Genomic DNA, 22,295 nt, shown 5'->3' on the forward strand with positions numbered 1-22,295 from the left:
TTAAATGGCCGTGCAGTAATAATACAAAATGACAGATATAGGAGTGCGGTCAGTGAGGGGGAAACTTATTACCAACAATGACGTCTGATAATCTCATACATGACTTGGCCTTCGCTTGACATCATCCGTCTTCAAATGCCATCAGTGCTTCAGGTCTCAGGGGGTTCGGTACTCTGGCCATCATCTGCTTTTATTTTTGAATGTCATGCTTATTCATTCCACTTTTTATGGAGAAAATCCAATCGCAGAAAGCGTGAATTGCTATCGCCGATGAGGGTGGGTAATCCATTCGGCGCTTAATGAGAGCGCAGTTCTCCAAATGGGGCACTTGGCACATAATAGCCTTAACCATGTTTAGGAGAAAGGAGGAGAAGCTATTGCTTTTGTCAGAGGTGAGAGGGAAACAGAACAATGTGGCCACTTCACAAACGGGTGTGGGTAAGCAACAAGGAGACTCTGAAGCTGACTTGCAGAGAATAGACTGACTATTTGAAAGTAAAAGAGTGGCACAAAAATGAGTCCTAAAACACGTAAATGAGTTATCATTTTAGCACTTAGGGTTCCCCCTTTTGGAAGTCAATGGGTTTTTTGAATAGGAAACAACATCAGTAAATAGCCCACTCGTGAATTTTGAAGCCTTTATGTGTCTTAAAAAAGCGGTTAGTAACAAGTGGCTAAATGAGACTATGACACGTCCACCTTTACAGCCCTCTTGTGTATACTCTATCCCGAATACTTCGAAGTTTCAACCGTTGCCATGGTAATCAACGTCCAAATCACTATTCGAATGCTTCGTTTTTTAATTTAAATTTTTTTTAAATATACTGTAAGCATGTAATAATAATGTATAAATCCCCAAATAGCCCATGAAATAAGCAATTATCCGACAACATTATTCATATTCAAAATTGATTATTATTAGTTATTCTCAGACGGATATCGCTGTTTGTTGGTGTTAGAGCACTGGAACGGGGGAGAAGGAGACAGACAGCAGAATATGTCAGCCTGCCGCGCTGCGCCACGCCACGAAGCTTCAAATACTTTCGAATATTTCTCGCCGAAGTTTCGAAGCCCAAAAAATGGTATTCGGGACAGCCCTGGTATACTCTTGCTCATGCGACCGTTGTGTAGTTCGTTTATAGCCTAATGGTAGCTTTTTACTTCTGGCGACTACATTTACACTTCAAAAATCATAAAAGTGGTGTTCATTTGTGAAGATTATCTTACGGAAGTATCATAAATGTTTGTTTGCCACAGAGGGAAAATCCCATTGGCTTTTCGAGGGAACCTGTGCGATTCTAACTTCCTGGTTGGCCTACAAAAATACGTCATCCCTGCACCACTCTATTGGGAGACAATGGACAGCCTTTTAAAAATAAGAGAAATACCAGAAAACAATGACACAATCAGAATTGTTCCCAGTGAAATATCTGTCACATATTGGAAGCAAAAATGTCCAAATTGTTCAAAAGGGTAGCAACTTTTAGAACTGTATTGATGACGGCTGCTTGACGTTGTACAAAATATAAGTGACTCAACACCCTCAGTCAGCAGTAACCGCAGTGAAGAATCTAGCAGAAAGACCATGCTGACTGACTGTCATCAACAGCTGTGGCCGCTTTAAAGATAGTTCAAGCACTGTCAGCAAAAGCTGGACTGGTTTTTTTCTTTTTAATTTGCCTTATGGCACAGAGGTCAGCGCGTCCAGCTGACCTTTGGCACTCGAGGCAGTCGGCCGAGCACATCCCAGTGATTAGAAAAGAAAAGCCCAGCACCGTGGGGACACGCGGGACTGCATGTCACACAGCTACAGCTGGTCTTCGCACTTCATTAACTCACGCTGTAGCTCAGAGCTTACTGTACAAACTACATCTCCCAGTATGCTTTGGGCTTCAGCACTGATAAAAGCCTGTCCTTGATGGGGAAAAGGATAACGCACAGGGCTTACCATGTGACCGGAGTACTCCCTCAAGCACAGAATCTACACTATTGCAGAGGATCCTCAGCCTTTAATTTATACTCCAAAATACTACTTTAAATACTAATTTTTCCAACAATGCAGCAGGGATACAACACAATAAAAACTGTAAAATGACCACAAGCCTGCAAATAAAGAAATAGCAGTCAACAATTGACGCTTTGCTCTTTGCTCAACTTTGCAATATGATCTTCAGTTTCAACAATCCATTTTTCTCCTTCAATAAATTGTGTTACAACATGAGACTAAAGATTAACATTCGCTGTCTGAAAGTGTTTGTGCGTGAGTGTGCGGAGGGCAAAAATAAGAAGAGAAAAAAAGGATAAACTGAGGGAAAGTAAGATGTGAGAGCACAGGTCATAGACACAAACCATGAGCTCTGTATTTCACAGTCAGCCAAAGAAGTATTTGAATCATAACTTAGAAATGCCTCCAGATTCACAACCCTTTGACAAGTGCATTAAAGTGAATAGAGGCAATAGTGGGTCTCCCCTGGGAGGTGCTTAAAATCAAGTGTGAGCTTCTTGTCAGTGTGCCTGGTTACAGTAGCTGATACACACTCATGGGTTGACGGCATTAAAACTGCCAGAACAGACAAAACAACAGCTCAGTGTTTGTGTTTTGGTACGGAGCCTCCAGGCAAAGAAAAACTCTAGCTGAGCATGTTTTTGAGGAGAGAAATATAGTGTGTGGTAGACCGTTTAGAAAGTATGCAACCTCTGCGGTCTGAAAATAAGATGCACAAAGTGCTAGACATGTGCAACTTTTGAAATCAGATTTTCTAAATGATATCTCTGTACTTTAAATAAAAGATACTTTAAGCACTTGCTATCTCTGTCTACGTTTTAAGGCTGTGCTCTGATCTAAAGATCTACGCATGTCTCTCTTTTCCAGCGAAAGTATAGATCCCCATTTTCTTCCTTGCCTGGCAGGCTGATGGGCTAAATAGATATCTAGTCGGAGTAGATGTATCCGGCTGTGGTGTGGAGGAAGACACTGTTAGCTAACTGCTACTGAAGAGAGACAGACAGAAAGACAAAGTGAGAGAAAGATGGAGGGGGAGACAGACAGAGAAGAAGGAAAACAGAATGGGAATAAAATATAGTCATACAGTCAAAATATAGTCAGTGTGGGAGGATGGCAGCAGTGGAAGGAGTATTTTTGACACATTACTTAACTTGAAGCAGCAAAACCACAATGTAAAAATACTCTAATACGAGTCAAAGTCCTGCATTCAACATCTCAGAAGTGTAATCAGTAAAACATACCTAAATATCAAAAGTAAAAATACTCATTATGCAGAAAAATGTCGCTTGTCAGTGTTGTTATTACTGATACATTATTGTGTAAACAGTATGTTAATGTTGTAGCTGGTTGAAGTGGAGCTAATTTTAACTTCTTTGTTGTGTAATTTAATATTTCGATTTTATAAAGTGATCATGGATTTTATCACACACTTTAATCGGCTACTCTATCAAAAAAGTAAGCACAACTACAAGGCAAGTATACCTTCCGGTAGGTATAAAGGAAAAATACTTTATTATTTATACTTTTCTTAAGTATATCTCAATCAAAAGATTAAGTACAAGTAGGTCTATAAGCTGTATACTGGTCAGTATGAGCCAAGTATACTTAGACTTCTGTATACTTGTCAGTATGAGCCAAGTATACTTAGACTTCTGTATACTTGTCAGTATGAGCCAAGTATACTTATGTATACATCTCTGATAAATACCAAAAAAGTAAACTGAAAGTATACTCTGTTACTTTAAGTTTAAAAGAAGTATACTAATACTGCAGCACACTTGAATAAACTTGAACAGCATTTCCCTCTGGGTTGTAGTTAAGTCGGCTATTAACTTGCAGAAAATGGAAGTCCTAGAGTTGAGTACAAGTGGGCTACTTTAAAATTGCACTCATGAAAAAAATTAAATATTGGAGGTTCAGGTTGGAGTAGACGGAGGGCTTCAGTAGGAAAGAAAGAGGAAGCAGGAGAGATTATTCAAAAGCAGAAGAAAATTGGGGACTACACAGAGTGACACATAGATAATATGTGGAGGGACAGCAGGATCCAGAGGGATGAAGCCAAAAAAGAGATGAGGTTAGAGACAGATGGAGATGGAGAGAAAATGTGTAAAAGCAGCAGAGAAAGACGAGGGCTAAAAGCTAATAACAGAGGGGAACTGAGGGCAGGGGAAAAAGATGGAGATGAGACAGAGACATACTTTATCTAACTCTCTCCATTTCCAAAAGCTTTATGAATGCTAAATTACTTTTCATGCTCATTTTCCAGCGGTGGCGATAGCCTACACAGCCTATAGGGAATGGGGATTGTGCAGCCATTTTTGGAGAGGGTAGCGCAAGGAGCTATACGGGAGATCATTATCTGTCACTGGTCTAGTCATCTGTCCTCTGTCAATCCTTCATCATCAGAAATATATAAAGTATGTGTGAAAGACAAATACCCATATAATGAGAAGCTGACAGAGGCAAAGGGACGATATAATACAAAATTGAAGTTAGCTTATGATCAGGGTCTGAATTCAAGTTTTTCCCTCATGTGTCACTGTGGCAGGTCAATGAAAACACAATTTTTTTTTGTCTGCCACCTCTGAAATCTATGTAGAACGCTTTAGAATTGTAACACGAGGACTGCGTATTGGCAAGAATCTGGCGATACGATATGTATCATGATACAGGGGTAAAGATTCAATATATTGCGATACTGTAAGCAAGGCAATATATTGTGATTTTTTAAATCTAATTTTAGGAAAATTGTGAAAGAACACACCGCCATATGCATAAAATCTGAGTAAAAAAAAAACGTACTTTTTTTTTAATGCAATCAGAATAGTAGGACGTGCATTTGCATTTACTGAGTTAATCTTTGCATATAAATTATTAATTAGAATTCAATACAAGGTTTTTTAGAATCGATTTGCAATATATTGCAATACTCAATATTTTTCGATATTTTCTTCCACCCCTAGTAAACACTGAGTCAGTGTTAACAGACAGTAGACATATGGATCATGTAACCTTAATCCCTGACTATTTTTAATTTAGGAATTACTTTAAAAAAATAATATTTCTTAATATAACCTAACCTATCTGCCATGGTGACAGGTGACCTGAAATGTTTACCTGCCACAGCCAATATTTACCCTGTATTTGGCAGGTGGCAGGTGCTAATTTCATCCACTGCTTATGATATTGATCCTTAGAATTAGCAGGACTTTTAACAGCTTGCTACACATTATGGTCATTGCTGTGTTCACAGCAGTTTCACAATATATAAATCTTTGGAGGCCTATTTTTCAATTTACAAACGGATAGGTATATTACATTAAGATCTACAAGCCAAAGGCCAACTACACAGTCAACCAGACAAAGATAAGCTAGCTAATGTTATGCTCAGGGGTCAGCAATCTTTATTATCAAAAGAGCCATTTTAGGCAAAAACAAACAAAAGAAAAAATCTGTCTGGAGCTGCAAAACATTTGATCATTGTGATGAAGGTAACACAGTTTTTTAGTCTAAGTATATAGTATATAAGTCTAATGCAGTGAGGGCCAAAGAGACAATGTACTACGGAGTATTAGGGCCACATTGAGGGAAAAAACATCTGAGATTTACAGAATAAAGTCATAATATTACGAGAATAAAAGTTGTAATATAACAAGAATAAAGTCATAACTTTATGAGAATAAACGTGGTAATATTACGAGAATAAAGTCATAATATTACGAGAATAAAGTCATAACTTTACAAGAAAAAAAAGTCGTAATATTACGAGAAAAAAGTCATAACTTTTCGAGAAAAAAGGCGTAATATTACGAGAATAAAGTCATAACTTAACGAGAATAAAGTCATAATATTATGAGAATAAAGTCATAACTTTATGAGAAAAAAAGTCTTAATATTACGAGAATAAAGTCATAACTTTACGAGAAAAAAGTCTTAATATTATGAGAATAAAGTCATAACTTTATGAGAAAAAAAGTCTTAATATTACGAGAATAAAGTCATAACTTTACGAGAAAAAAGTCTTAATATTATGAGAATAAAGTCATAAATTTATGAGAAAAAAAGTCTTAATATTATGAGAATAAAGTCAGACTTTGGGTGAGGCAGCCTGTCGCTCAAGGAGCTCTCCAGTGCTGAGATGGTGTCCTGCATGGGGTGGGAGTCATTCTTCATCATGGATGATAGTTTAGCCATCATAAAAACTGTGTTTTCTTGTATGTTTCTGCTTTATTTTCATATTTTCTTAGCATTGTGATTTTAAATTTCATCTCTATTGTTTAACATTACTGTGATGATAAATTTAACATAAAACAGAATATGTTTTTGCTGTGCCTTCCTAACATCTTCTTTCTTATAATTGCACTATCAGCAGCAGTTATTTCACTCAGAATTGATATTATGTTTTATGAGGAGGCAATTTTATGAAATGAAATGTACCATCTGAGGAGTGCATGAAGAAGCAGTGAAATTGTGTCTAATAATAATAAAAAACGAATGCCTACACTTGTGGAAGATGTCTGTTTTAGGATAGCTGACTGGTGTATGTGCAGCTATATTATGATGAAACAACTCACTGATATGTATGATGCAACATACTGCACAGATAGGCTATATAAATATAAAATTAAGACATGATACAGAGGGTAATACCGTGAGGAAAGGCCCATGCACACAAACAAGCAAACACTGTTTAATCTCAAGTGTGCTGCATGTCATTACTGCTTTGAATCTCATTCTCATGCAAAGTGCGGTGTATCTGTTTAACACTGGTGGCAGCTCTGCAAGATAAAAGGTTTTCTGAAGTCACTGATAGAATCACAAGACAGACCCAGTCCAATGAACTGTCAAAGAGCCAGAAAAACAAAACAATACCGTACAGAAATAGATCTGATTTGTATTCTAACTGGTAGATGTTTTTGTTTTGCATTTCCGAAACACGCAGGTTTCCTACATTTTTTAAATATGCAACATCATCACAGGCTCTGAATGCGTGCTTGTTGTCTACGGTCGCACTGTACGCTATTATCAGTCCTTGAGGTTACAAATAAATTAGGCAAAAGTGCTGTCTCTTTCTTCTGCATGGAATAAAATCTGAATGATAAATGCTGTGCATATGATTCTGAATGTGTTGTTGTTTTACCATATGTTTGTCTCAGGCTATCATTTACTGTCTCTTGTATACTGTATGTGTGAATGCTTTCGTGGAAGTGCATATGTGTGGACTATTAGAAGAACAGGCGTGTGTATGGTGTCAGTGTACAGTGCCATCTGTATATAAGTAGGTGGGATTGGAAGCAGGACAGCAGGAGGTTTGGCAAACAGAGGGGAGGTGTAGCACATTGAAGACGCCTGCAGCTCGCGTCTGAAAGCAGCAGCAGCGGAGCTTTTGTTTCTGGAGGTGTTAACAGAATGCAGGTCAGGTTCATGTGAGGTTAATCATCGCTGTCTTTTCAGAAAAACTGCAATTTGGGTGCTTTTTATTTATTCAAACTGCTTTTTTTTTTGGTTAAACCTTTAATTATTGGGTCTATAAAATGTCACTAAACAGTGAAAAATGGTAATTACAGTTTCACAGAGCCCAAGGTGACCTTTTCAAATAACTTTTTGGTTTGTCAAACAATTAAAAACTCCAAAGGTCTCCATGTCATAATGATATAAAACTGAGAGAAGAAACAAATCCTCACATGTCTGACCTTGCTTAAGAAATTATTTAAACAATTAATCACTTTTCTGTCAGTCTACTAATCGATTAATCGACTGATCGTGTCAGCATGATATATTTAGATATATACAGTATAAAGTAAATATCATGTCTTTTGGGACCCTAATAACAGTTAAAGATGACCTATTATTATTACTCCGATTAGTCAGCTGACCCACTCTGTTGTGATCGGTCAACTGTACCAAACTCTTCGGACTCCGCTCCAGCTCCGCTCTAACTAGCTTTGTTTGAGGGCGTGTCAAACTAGCTGCTAGGCAGGTATTATGCAAATGTCTTACATGGTGACATCACCACGTTACAGAAGAAAATGCGGGACTTCAAGCAAGGCGTTTCAGGCAGTTCAGGAGGACTGTGGGGGAGAGTAGCTCCCTTTGGTGTAGACTTTGGGCTTTGTAACTTTGCAGACCTTTTACATGCACATAAAAAAAACTATATAACACATTAAAGGAAAGGGAAAAAGCACAAAAGCATAATAGGTCCCTTTTAAATATGGTTTATCTTCTAATATAAATGTGCTTAAATTAGAAATGTAATGCCTTCTTTTCTTCATTCCAGAAAAAAAAATTGTTATTCCGGCTTTCACCTCTTTTTCTTTGTGTTATGAAGAGTTGATAGTCTATAAGATATCTGGCGTTGGCAAACATGTATGATTGGTCACTGGGAAGTGATGCATGTTTGAATGAGAAGACTGAAGTGTCCAAAAGGCAAATTTCATGTCCTGTTTTTGCAGGTTTTAGCAATACCTGTAGCAGGGAAGGGAAGCTGAAAATGTTGGTGTCAAGTGAAGGGCATACCATTACCATTACCATTCAAAGTTAAAGTGCTTCAGTTCCAGGCACCTAAAAGGTAAATGAATCTCTCCAAAAATACACAAAAGCCTTTTTTCCCTGTTTTCAATTTTCAAATGCTAATATTAGCCACTTGAAATCATACATGTCTAACAGGTTTTCAACTTTTTTTTTTACATTTTAATTTACCCCTGAAACGTTCTGAATTGCTTTTAGCCCCCCGGGATGAAACGGCACATTGTGAAGGACAGGTTTGAGTACAGACCCAGTTGGTGACTGAGCCTCTGCAGGGAGGGAGCGGGATTATCTCAGAATGCTGCTCCGCTAGGAAAAACTGCTCCCGTTTTGGTATCTGAGAGCAAAACAGGAGCTCGTTCTCATGAATAACATTTGCTTCGAGTGTAGTCTACGAAGGCCTTTGTTCTGTAGAATTAAGACAAGTGGCATTGAAACGGACCATAGCGAGTCTAGAGGGTCTATTTCACCACGAAAAATAGCCTCTAAAGGTACTTGAAACAAGCAATTGCACAGGCAAAATGGCACACTTATCTGAAAAGGGTTGAGATCTATATGGAATCAGCCTATTGTATCCTACATCCATACATTATCCATCAGTTTGTACATACTGTATATATTATAATGTATAGAAGCTTTATGCACAGCAGCCTCATATAAACCTATTGTAAGGGCAAAGGTAATTTAAAGGGATAGTTTGGGTGTTTTGAAGTGTGGTTGTTGAGGTACTTATCCACAGACTGTGTATTTTCGCCAGTTTACTGTGTGTCAGCTATTCAGTCTATGTTTCCAACAGGGGAATTGAAGGCGTTATCTATGCTCTCGCCAAAGCAATTCGTCTCCATTGAAAAAAACAGTAATTTTATATTGCAGAACACCCGAGTTGCTGGTCTACCGCTGCGTTGATTGATTAGTTTGTTTGATTTATTGTGTGACTGGTTAGTTTGGATTCACCAAATAGCTTTAGCGACATCATTGATGGATACAACAGTTTAATTGCCCCGTCGGAAAGGGCTGTCTGACGGCAAGGTAAGGCGGTGAAAATATTCAAAATATAGCATACACTTAAACTAAGTGGGCCTTTCTTTTAGGTGGCTAAAATACATTTTGCTGTCCCCGTCCACAGCAGTGCATTGCTTTGCTTCCATACGGTAACTCCTGTCTGCTTCTCCAAACTGGGGGCTCGACGACCGCCATCTACTGTAGATAAGTACCTCATACAACCCCACTTCAAAACACCCAAACTATCCCTTTAGGGAACATGCTGGTGACATAATGACCTACATCACAGAGCTCCTACTCGCGAGGTGTTGGCATGTCCAAACAAACAAAAAAGTGATGATGACGACGCATCCTGCTTCTTCTATGACCAATAACACCTCAGTGTCAGTGACAACCATCCTGTGCCTCCCAGCAGCCACAGTGACCTCACTATTTGTCCATTTAAAGCCACCAAACAACAGCTTCCATGCAAGTAAATGCAACAGAAGCCAGATTAGAATCATTCAGGAGACTTAAAATAGTAAACCCATTTGATGAATTTTCCAGAGCTAAGCCACGCTCCGGGAATCTGGGTCAAGACTTCACTCACATTGTCTTCCTAAAAAACTCATCTTTTTTAGATATCAACATTAATAATTCAAGTTTGAGATTGAGGGCGCCGCATGTCTGAGTAGCTCCTGTTTATTTTCTTAGAGGGTATGTCAGGATACACATGAAAATATATACTATCACAGGAAAAGTATGTGAGAAAAGTACTCACGCCACCCAGGTTCACCTTTCTCTTGCCTCCCCGCGAGAACTGGCTGGTCAGCTGGTACAACATGGTGCGTCCGCGCTTCCTGGCCTCGCTGAAGTGAGAGCTGCTCTTCCTCCTGCGCCTCTTGTCCTCTGAAACTGTCAAACAATTGTGTCATTTAATGCCTGTTGTGGTATAGTTTCACAAGTAAAACACAACCACGGATATGTACTTGACTTTCATTCCATTGCATTATAACAAAAATGATTTCCCCTGGCATACTGCTTGATATTTTCAACAGGCTGTTTCCAGGTTCCACTTGAATACACACCGCTGCCCAAATCAAACTCCCCGTTGCAAAAACATTGCCTGAGTTCAGCGAACAAATGCCAGCCCAAACAAAATCTGCAGGGCAGAGTGTGACAGTGATGAACAAGAGCGCACGGAGAAAATGAAAGCCGGGGGCCAAAGGACGACCTGCTCGTAAATCACACTCAAAGTAAGCAAATAAAAGGAAGTGTGTTTGTAAGCAGAGCTTGTAGCCGCCTACCATCCTTCCTGCTGTTGTGATGGCCCCTTCCATAGGTGTCGGTGATGTCCTTGAATGAGAAGAGGAATAGGACCATTTCGCCCTTCTCGTTCTTTATGGGCACGATGTCGAGCAGACACCAGAAGGCCACACCTGGAATCAGAAATCTTCATTTAGTGAATGAACCTCAACAGACACATCCAGTGTAAATGTTATGCCTCCCCTCAATAACTGCGGTTACTGATGCCATGGCCTGTGATTCCCCGTGTCATGTCAGCTTTCGCCACGCCTGAGCCGCTGATGCTTGTCGAGTATGGCATAGCCTTTCTAAAAATATACCTCCAATTAGATATGGATCATGTTCGGGAGGATTTTGCACAAAGAGAAAGTCAGGGGGTTGGTTCTAACAAGTCGGCAGGGAAGGAGCGCCATAGATCTGTACGACCTGTATGCTCATTAGCAACTCTGCAGAAAATGTGCTCTGCCACCAAACAGATGTTTCACATCTCTTATAGTGTCCCCTAGTGTGTCTGTGTGTGTGTGTGTGTTAGGCATAGACAAGCAGAGAGGAAGAAAACAGTGTAGATGGTGGTGTTTTAGAACAAGAATGTGGGTGTAAATATACAACACGACAGCAGCTATTTGTGTTTGTTTCGTGCTTGTAAGCAGCAGGCGCCAGTGTTTGAATGTAACGGAGTACATTTACTCAAGTATTGTGCTTAAATTCTAATTTTTAGGTACTTTTAATGTACTCAAATCTTTTCTTTTCATGGAACCTTCTACTCCTACTCCAACACATCTCAGAGGGAAATATTGTGCTTCACTAGTTACTTTAAACATTCAGATTTTTGCATACACATCTTACAAAGAGATTATAAAATATGATGTTTTGTTATAAATTAAAGTCAATTGACAGAAAATGAATTGGCAAATATTTGGATAATCTCTTTCATGGTTCCTGCTTAGCTCAATAATTTGAATTTTATTTTAAATCATTTTTAATTTTGTACTATTAATTGGACAAAACAAGCATTGTGAAAATGTCACTTTGGGCTCTGGGTGATTGTGACGGACATTTCTCACTATTTTCAGAATTTTTACAAACCAAACAATCAATTGAGAAATCATCAAGAAAATAACCAGCAGATTAATCCATAATGAAATCCTTAGTTGCAGTCTGGTACAAAATAGTTAAAGATGAGCTCCACCTCAACCAACAACAGTAAAATGTTGGTTTTACAATAAGGCATTAGTAGTAATAATAATCAATGATATAATATGTAATCGTATTACAGCCATTTTTCTGCATTAAGTACTTTTATTTTTAATACTTAAAGGAGTTATTGATAATAGTTTTATGACGAATATTAAAATATATATATATATCCACAGAATCTTTAGAAAGGTGCTGAATAAAAGTATTGCTTTTCCTGAAAAAAATTATGATTGTGAATTAATCAATTTAAAAACTTGATTTTACTAAAAAAATAAAAACTAAACTAAAAAACAAATGTTTTGTTTATCTCTGTGGAAGATATCTGACGTTTGGTTCCCACTTCTAACAAGGCTTGTGAGCCAATAGTAAAACGTGGTATCTCTGTGTCTAACGTTAGTGTGGAAAAAACAGATAAATAGCTGAGATTGACAGTTACTGCCTGGCAACGACTTGTTGTGAAGTGAATGCAATGGAACGGGGGAGGGAGAATGCAACATTTAGTGGTTGAATGTTATCAATGTTATCAATAGCACCTTTAACTTGTAACAGAGCATTTTCACATTGTGGTATTAGTACTTTTACTTAAGCAAAGGATCTGAATACTTCCAGAGAGGACGATGTGTGTGTGTGTGTGTGTGTGTGTGTGTGTGTCTCCTGAATTCCTTTAGTGTCCGACTTTATCATGGAAATCCTGCTAATACTGTAGCAGTCATGAATATCTGCCATTTGGATTACAGCTTTAAAATTTAATTGCCTCTCTTTCATTTTCACGGTTCTTTGTTCTCTTTTTCTTTTCCATCGCTTTTGTGTCTGAAACTGAATTATTTTATTTTTTGGGCATATTACAAATTATGATGTCTTTCTCCTCATTAGTTGTACTGGCACTGCCTTACTGTTACTGACTCGTAGTGTAAAAAAAACAAGAAGACGACAAGGAAAAGCTTTTTTTCCCAACTACAGAGCAGATTTGGTAATCCATCAGCGTAATTAGCGGTTCACACGCTTTGAGGCTGCAGGTTTGAGAACATAATCCTGTGTGCCGATCAGAGAGGCTTAAACAGTGTTGTATGTTCCCTTTTCATGCATGACATCACATTTTGAGCCCAAGACTTTGTCAGACGGATTAGCGAGAAGTCAGAAGGAATGGATTTAAGCTACAGTCATAAACACACACATAGGCAGTATCTACAGTACTTTGTCCTGCATTTACATACACAAGTACGATGGAAATATGTATTTGAGTTCACTCCTTCTAGCACCTTTTGCACTCATGTTGAACCGATCACTATAAGAAGAACTGACTGCAGATTTTCACTCGATCTAATGGTTTCGTATTAATAATAATGAGCAGTAACTCTGCAAAAGAGAGCATGTATTGGACTGCTGACCTGCTGTATCTAAAATTCAGGATCACTGTGGAGATTCATAATTCAACCAAAAATGTTCAGCTCTCATCTAAAAATAAATGTGCTCTTCATGGTCTCGAGAACAAAAAAGATTTCACAATTTACTGAACATATGATCACAGCCTGATCGAACCAGACACCAGATTCAACTGTTGTCAGTCCATTAAATTGGCATTATCGGTCGCCATAAGCACCATAGAATAGATGTGGGTCATTCAGGGCCTACTGCGTTTTAAAAGTGAAAGCGAAACTTAAAAGCAAAACGTTCTAACACGTAAAACCGAATGAAACGTTACGTTTGAACTAGGGCTGTCAAACATAATGCGATAACACGTAAACGCAAATTCTAGCTAGAGTGAAGATACTGGTATCATGTGAAACTAAAAAAACCCAAGGAATCCATTGGTACCAACCATGTCATACTAGCTTGTCCGTAGAAGGTTAAATAACGCTCCAAACTTACACTTAATTCTGGCGAGGAAAGATTGGCATGGCCATTTTCAAAGGGGTCCCCTTGACCTCTGACCTCAAAATATGTGAATGAAAATGGGTTCTATGGGTACCTACGAGTCTCCCCTTTACAGACATGCTGCCCACTTCATGATAATCACATGAAGTTTGGGGCAAGTCATAGTCAAGTCAGCACACTGACACACTGACAGCTGTTGTTGCCTGTTGGGCTTGAGTTTGCCATGTTATGATTTGAGCATATTTTTTATGCTAAATGCAGTACCTGTGAGGGTTTCTGGACAATATTTATCATTGTTTTGTGTCGTTAATTGATTTCCAATAATAAATATATACATACATTTGCATAAAGCAGCATATTTTCCCACTCCCATGTTGATAAGAATATTAAATACGTGACAAATCTCCCTTTAAGGTACATTTTGAACAGGTGAAAATGTGCGATTAATGTCGACTGACAGCCCTAGTTTGAACACAAACAAAAAGACTTCTTTAGGTTTAGGCAACAAAACTACAACTTCTTCAGTTTTAGGCAACAAAAACGCATAGTTGGGTTTAGACAACTCATAATTACTACGGTTGCTAGAGGTCACTGTTGTGTTCTTTTATACCTTATTTTGGTGATCTACCATGTGAATAGATGATAAAACCTACTAAAGTAGGCCCCTATTGACCCACATGGTGCTTATAGCAACTGATAACGCCTATTTAATAGCTAAACAACAGTCTAACAGGATCCAGGAAAAAAATCTTGTCATTTCCACAGTTAATAGAAGAGTGAAGTGAGAGAACTGAACACAAGATAAGAGGAATGTTAATCCCCAGATAACCTTTTTACTTCTAAATGAAACTCATGTAGACACATTTAGGCTCTCCTCTTTGCCATGCACCCACCGTTCTTCTTGTAGAAGTGGACCTCGGACTGGTACTCCTCTCGGCCCTCCAGAGCCTTCTCCATCTGCTGGGCCACATGCTCGCTGGTGTCGGACCCGTACAGGAAGCGGCAGCTGCAGTTCTTCTGCATCACCTCGGTTCTCGTGAAGCCCGTCAGTTCGCAGAAGCCGTCCGAGCAGTAGACGATGGGGTAGCCGCGGTGGCCCTGGGCGTTACCCAACAGGAAGTTACTGTCTGTGAGGAGGACATGAAAAGGTGTTAGAAGAGGAAGTGGAGGCAGAAAAGAAACTGTATGGGATGAAGTTAAAGAGGTTTTCTTTCCAAATCTGTAACAAATAAGGAATAGTTTTAGTCTGAAGTTTGGCGCAAAGTTGTTCACTGCACTAAAATCAAAGTCTGTTTAGCTCTTTGAATTTATGTCAAAGCTTTGCAGGTTTAGTTCGACACTAGTTTACAAGTTCAAAGCAAGCATGAATCAGACTTTGTTGTGGACTCAATTTCGGGCTACATTAATTTCCCCCGAGCCGACGTCGTGTGATTTCAAGACTACTGATGTGGATGGTTGAAGGAAATGGCGTCCTGGGCTGCAAGATATAAAAACAGCTGACTGGAGTTTAAAAAGAGCCCAAAGGTTAATGATTGGTTTTCTTGACTGGATTATGTGAACCCATAAATGACCAGACCGTAGCATTTTTTTTTTTAAATAATTGCATAATAGAGGAGATCATGAAAAGAGCCAGAGGAATAAAAATAGAAATGTGAATTTATATTAAAAAACAGAAGAGGCAGAATATGTACTGAACTTAAGCCTTCACATCTCATTTTACCTTCACATAAGAAGGTGAATTCAAGGATGCATTCAAATGAATTAATTTTTTAATTCAGCATATATTTGGATGTTGATATTGCAGAAGAGATAACCAGATAAATATAATGAACATATAAGAACATCTTCATCCTTTGTAGATCTTTGTCTGCTCAATGGATGTACTTTATTCTATTAATCATTAATACACCTTTAGTAGTCACATGACCCCCTTTCCACTCCACCCAGCTGTCATGAAGGAAATACAAGTGTAACATAAAATTGATTGTTTGTAAAGTAAAAACGTAAAGTAAATGAATTATCATTATCATTTCACATAGATTACAGGGCTAAGGTACATTATGTGCAATTAACTAAACCCAACTTTCACCAATACTATTATTTACATGAAATCCTTTTATATAACTACAAAAACGTATATTTCATGTGACTATACAGCTCATGAAAATGGCTTCATATCAAATCTCTATTCAGGAAGCATGACGGATTGAACCTAATTTAAAAATCCAATAACACATCTGAATATTGTCCCCTACTCTTATGTCCCTTCACCTGTTCATTGTATGTTCTTCTCAAGGTACTCATATTAGATGAGGAAAATGCAATGTGCCTCCGTGACCTGACGGAAATCCACCAGATCCACACATCTCAATGTCAAATTAAAGTGGTGGAATATTAAGTCTGGTGTGCAGGCTTTTACAGATCATGTGGATCATAACGCTGTGGGTATTGCACTCCACTTGTGCTTTTCATTCAGCATCAAAGCACAACTGCTTTGCCTTTTCATTGTTTCTTGCCGTGCTTTCAGCACCACGGAGAGTTCTCCAGCAGCGACTGGCCTGCACCAGGTGCTGTTTTCTCACTCTGTTCTGATCCCAGTAACTTCATTTGTTCTGCATACCTACACACGTATTAATCCTGGCGATAGGTACATAGTTTGACGTCACACGTTCCCTCGGTTGCTAGACGCATGTGACCTTATTAGCTGAAGCTTCTTGCTGCAGTGTGGCTTCTTTGTTAGACTATAGATGCCAGAGCTACCAGTGGAAGGAGCTTTGAAATACATTACAAAACAGAATACACAGCAGCATACTCAGTGGTGCTAGAAAAAAAGAAACTGATAATTGGAGTACTTCCACTTAATTAATTTGGCAGTATTTGATTAATGAAACAGACAATAACAGCCAGCTAATCACTGGCAAGCAGGGTTACTTGTTATTGTGAATAAATGAGATAAAGATCATCAAACTAATGTGTAATTGAATATGTGGATATACTGTATATATATATTTTTTCAAATTCCATGCACCCTCTATTTACTGCAGGAGTTCCTCATGGAGAACAGTTACCCCTGGTTGGGAATCACTCCATAAAAGGTGGATTAAAGGTGCAGTGTGTGGGATTTGGTGGCTCACTCCTCCCTTTCCAAGGAACGTGAGCCGCCGAGTGCAAAACCATGGTAACGCCGAACGCCTCGCTCAGAGGCTATTCTTACCATAATGACACTACTTTAGGAGCAACGGAAGCCAAACGGTGGCTGGCGGTTCCACGATTTTGCAGTCCCTGGCTCACGTTACCGCAGTTTCACAAGCGTGTCGGAGAACTACAGTGACATTCAGGTAACGTAAAAATGCAAAAGTCTCTCTCTAGAGCCAGTGTTGGTTTGTCCGTTCTGGGCTACTGTGGAAACATGGCGGTGCAGCATGGCGGACTCTGTGAAGACGACCCGATCCCTATGTAGATATGAAGGGCTCATTCTAAGCTAATGAAAACACAACGATTCTTAGTTTCAGGTGATTCTACACTAATAAAAACATAGTTTAGGAATATTATATTCCATTTGTGTCAATGTAATGACATATTTAAGGAAACATTTATGCATATTTGTTTGCTAATTATTTGCAAAAGTCTGCACTGAGGCATCACTGATGTCTTTCTACTGCCTTGCCGAAAACATCAGACTCCAGATTTTCTGAATGCAAAGCAGACAGGCAGCGCTCATACCATCTGAATTCTCCCGATTCCACAGAGAGCGAGCCTAAGAAGGAGGAGTATTAAGCAGCTGCAACAGCGCTTTCCACAATCTAGCACTTTAATTGGCCAGACTGAGCAGAAAGCAGTCCACGGGGGATGTCTTTTCTGAGCGGTGACAACCTTTCTTGGATGTGCAGTGAGCAGCAACTAAACTGTCACTGTGGAATTATAGAAAGAGACAGGCATTAGTCGGATCCATCAACAGGCGGAGGAGGTTTTATGCCTGTTATGCCTTGCTACTGTTGCTGTTCCCCAGACTTCAACATGGAGAAATATTTCTCTTCTATATGTCTGCTGCAGATCTTTGTGTTAATGGGTGTCATGAAGAGAGACTGTTCTAGCTTGTTTGCATATAAATTCACAACTCTGAAGACAAACTGTCTTTTCCTTTTCACGTCTAAAAAAAAAAGAAATCGCCCTAGAAACAATGGCTGAACACGATGTGTTAGCCTATCCTGTTGAAAAAGAAAAAAACAACATGCCCTCTTTTTCATGTTCTATAAATTTCACACACCCCAACTCAGTGAGCCAGCAAGTGTCGGAGAGCAACCGCATTCATCTCTGGTTTATGTAATGTTTACCTAAGAATAGGTGCATCTCTACTCAGCATCCCTAAATCGGTCCTTCAAATAGGTCAAGGGCAGGTGTAGTCGTAAATCACTTTGTAAGGATGTATTGAAACCAACAATGGGGGAAAAAATAAACTTTTATGCTGCATTTGGAGGAACGCAAACTGTGCTGCTTCACACTGTGGATTAGATTAGTCGTTGAAGTTGTCTGCATAAGTCCGACTGGTTTTTATTCAAGTTGAGAAGCTCAGAACTTTTCTTCAAATGATTTAAAATCAAATGGGGTCAGTTTTTATTTTGAGTAAAATACATTTAAAGTAAAAGTTCAACATTTATCTGGTTTCTTACCAAAAGTTAGATGAGAAGACACTCTTATGTTTGCATGGTAATAAGAAACTATAGCCAGCAGTTAGTTGGCTTAGCATAAAGACTGGAAACAGGAGGAAACAGTCAGTCTGACAACGCCATGGTAGCGACGCCCTAAAGAATACCCTGCTTTATGGTCTATTTGACTCTAAATGGGACAATAATTTACTAAATGAACATCATGCTGTATTGAAGAAGACTTGAAACTAGCGATTGAGACCATAAACTCATGTTTACAATGTTTACTGAGGTAATAAATCAAGTGAGAAGTAGGCTCATTTACTCATAGACTTCTATACAATCAGACTTCTTTTTGCAACCAGAGGAGTCGCCCCCTGCTGGCTATTAGAAAGAATGCAAGTTTAAGACACTTGAGCATTGGCTTCACTTTTCAGACCCTGGATGGTGCCCACTGGATGCAAGACACATTTTCATGTGAACGGACAATAAAGTTTTATATATTTACTGTACAAACATGACAGTGGTATCAAACTTCTCATCTAACTCTTGTAAAGGATGTTCCCAAAATGTAAAGCTATTCCTTGAAGATATTCATGCATGTGCTGTTTCTGAGTGGATCATTTTTATATCCTGGAACTGGAAGTCTTAACTCGGATGTGGTCTTTGAAAAAAAAAAAAAAAATCCACTCAAGGCTTCATCTTCTAAAAACGCATACTTATTTCCTCTTTAGTAACTTTGTAAGCAAGCAGTCCAGTGCCCACATGAACCCCACTAGATAAACAGTTTCTGTGAGTGTGTGTGTGTGTGCGAGATTGTGACAATGCCTCAATTCTTAGGCCGTAATCCTCTCAGGGATATTGCTTTGAGTGGCCGCTCCGCTGCGCCAGCTTCCTTAATTACACATCTGTGCTGACTTGCTACAACTGTAATCTGACATGATGACGCTACATGCTACCGCTGACAGCGAGCAGCACTGCATCGTGTCCGTGTCGCGCAAGTTCCTCATTGTACAAGAGACGGATGAAGCCCATGAGGCTTGGCCACTGCCTCACCAGCTAATTACCACCAAGCACCATGTAATTACTTATTGGGGCAGATGGGTGAGAGAGCAAGGGGAAGGTGGAATTAGAGGGGAAAAGGTTACTGGTCTGGTAAAGAAGCATGAGGAAGTCATCAATTACTTGATGTATATGTTGAAATTAATAAGGTCATTTTTCCACAACATCAGGACCAAATAATGCTTGTTTGACAAAAAGGATCTATGCTATTGAGATCTGAATCCTAAAAAAACCCCAAAAGGACTGCATTTATGTGGTGCCACTGTCTTTATTCTGGTGCAAAATGCTTTACAAAGCCTCACGCCCACTCACACCTACATTCACACACCGATGGAGGCGGAGCTCCCACGTAAGGTGCAGACCTGCACATCAGGAGCAGATTTAGATTTCAGAGTCTTAAAACCAACCTGTCCAAATACCTAAACGGCAGAATAAGTCGTTTGCCAATGACTCCCAAATGTGACGGTTGGAGAGTACCAGCGATAGGCGCACATTGTGAAACGGTAGCAGTTTTAAAGGGATAGCTTAGGTGTTTTGAAGTAGGGTTGTATGAGGTACTTATCCATAGTAGGTGTATTACCTACATTAGCACCGGCACCGGAGCAAAGCAATACAGTGCTGCGGACGGGGACGGCAGAAAAACGGATTTTAGCCATCTCAAAGAAAGGCTCACCTAAAAAAAGATCTATATTCGTATAAGTGTATGCTATATTTAGAATATTTTCTGACAGCAAACTGAACTGAAAGTGAAACGTATCTATACTGTTTTTGTCATCTGAGCCTGCTGGCTTTTGAAGAGAGCATAGATAAGTTTCACTTTCAGCTCAGTTCCCTGTCAGAAAGGGCGGCAAGATAATGCGGTGAAAATATTCTAAATATAGCGTACACTTAAACAGATATTGATTTTTTCAGGTGGGCCTTTCTTTTAGGTGACTAAAATACATTTTTCTGCTGCCCCGTCTATTGCACTGTATTGCTTTGCTCCGCTGTTGGTACTCCTGTCTGTTTCTCCAAACTGGGGGCACGCCGTCCGTCATCTACTGTAGGTAATTCAATTATTTTTTATATAGCGTCAACTCATAACAGAAGTTATCTCAAGACTCTTTTCATATAGAGCAGGTCTAGACCGTATTCTACCTCTAAATGACCCAACAAGAGATCCCCCATGAGCATGCATTCTTATGCGACAGTGGCAAGAAAAAACTCCCCTTTAACGGTTAGAAACCTTGGGCAGAACCAGGTAACACACCTATTATGGATAAGTACCTCATTCAACCCCACTTCAAAACGCCTGAATCATCCATTTAAACATGTGGTTTTACATTAACGGTTTAGGAAAAGATCATGGTTTGGGTTAGGAGGAGTCAGGTACCAAACAATCAACCCTGTGATTACTGAATGATCTCTACTGCATCAATTAAAGACTTTGACGATGCCAAATCAATACCTAGATCAAACTTATCACCTGTAAAACTAAATACAAAGAAGCAGAAAAAGGATGAAGCCACACAATGGCTTAAGCTATCCGCTGGCTTCTGTCTGCAGTGTTCTTCTGGCCTTTCCAGCTGCCTATTAAGACCCGCTCATCAGCTCAGGGTAACAATGAGCTCCATTAAGGTTCAATCTGACAGTCCTCCCCGTCTCCTCTTTGGTTCTTCGGTCGCCTTTTAACGGAAAAAAGTGTTTAGGGGGAAAATAAACCCGGTTCTTATCTCTGCCTGCAGCTGCCCTGTGGTTACGCTGCCCCACAGGGCGAGCACTGCTGTCAATGTGAAAACGCCGCCGGGGAGGTCGTGTAAAGGAGCTGGGGGAGGTGGGGATGGGTGTAAAGGACAGGCGTGTACACACACACACACACACACACACACACACACACACACAGCACAGTGGTGGTGCAAGCAGGAAACTGGAAGGTCGAAGTTTTCGCCTGTGTGATGACAAACATCTGGAGGTGCTGCTCTGTGACGTGACCCTACTCCCCCTACAGGGATCGATATACAATCACAAACATACGAACACATCATATAGAATCAACATATAGTCCGAACACAGAGCCCTGAGCCCGGGCACTCGCACAGATCCTCGGGGAACAGGAACGCTGACATTGCCATGAGCTAAATACTGTGCTGTGCAGTGCCAAAGGTTACTGACATAACCTGTTCTGACATTTGGCTTATATAGTGCGGGGGAGTCTTTACGCTACAGTAATGTTCTCAGTCCAGAACCTGTTCAATTAAAATCAAATTAAAATTGCTTTCAGTTTCATAAATGTTATTCCTAAGGTTGAATCAATATTTGTGAGCATGAACAACTCTCACTCAGAGCCACAAACTGGAGAAATTACACTGAAACCCCCTGATGGCTTGAAAACGTGGACTATAAGCTGCACAATAGAGAACGGCTGGGAGGGCTTTTAAAACCAAAATGCTCTATTATTTGTCCCAGAGAGTAGTTATGCTCTGCATAAAGGCGCAGGGCGGCCTTGTTTTATATAGAGGAAGTAATTATATGAACATGGAGAATGTTTACATAAATAATTGTCGGACATAAATTGTAGTTATTGTAAATAGCAGACTAGGCAGAGGAGGTGTTGGAGTGACACATTAAATAAACTGCGTGGCTGCTCAGTCAGCAGTGCTGCTTTCTTTTGTTTTGCTGATCTAAAAAAAATTTTTTTTATCTGACACGACTGAAATACA

General features: G+C 39.5%; 1 protein-coding gene across 2 annotated transcripts in view; it reads right to left on the minus strand.

The window, feature by feature from the left end:
* The window catches only part of LOC119479901 (potassium voltage-gated channel subfamily H member 4-like), a 48,500-nt gene that overhangs the window by 22,483 nt on the left and 3,722 nt on the right, over window positions 1-22,295 (minus strand). Inside the window, exons 2-4 of one of the 2 annotated variants that reach the window (XM_037755881.1) lie at window positions 14,782-15,015; window positions 10,819-10,950; window positions 10,293-10,420 (exon numbers count right to left, since the gene is read on the minus strand). In XM_037755881.1, coding sequence (XP_037611809.1) covers window positions 10,293-10,420; window positions 10,819-10,950; window positions 14,782-15,015 — 494 coding nt within the window. Of the gene's footprint in view, window positions 1-10,292; window positions 10,427-10,818; window positions 10,951-14,781; window positions 15,016-22,295 lie in introns of both variants that reach the window. The other variant, XM_037755880.1, reaches the window with a different exon arrangement.

This window comes from Sebastes umbrosus, chromosome 20, assembly GCF_015220745.1.
Source record: "Sebastes umbrosus isolate fSebUmb1 chromosome 20, fSebUmb1.pri, whole genome shotgun sequence".
NCBI classification, from domain to species: Eukaryota; Metazoa; Chordata; class Actinopteri; order Perciformes; family Sebastidae; genus Sebastes; species Sebastes umbrosus.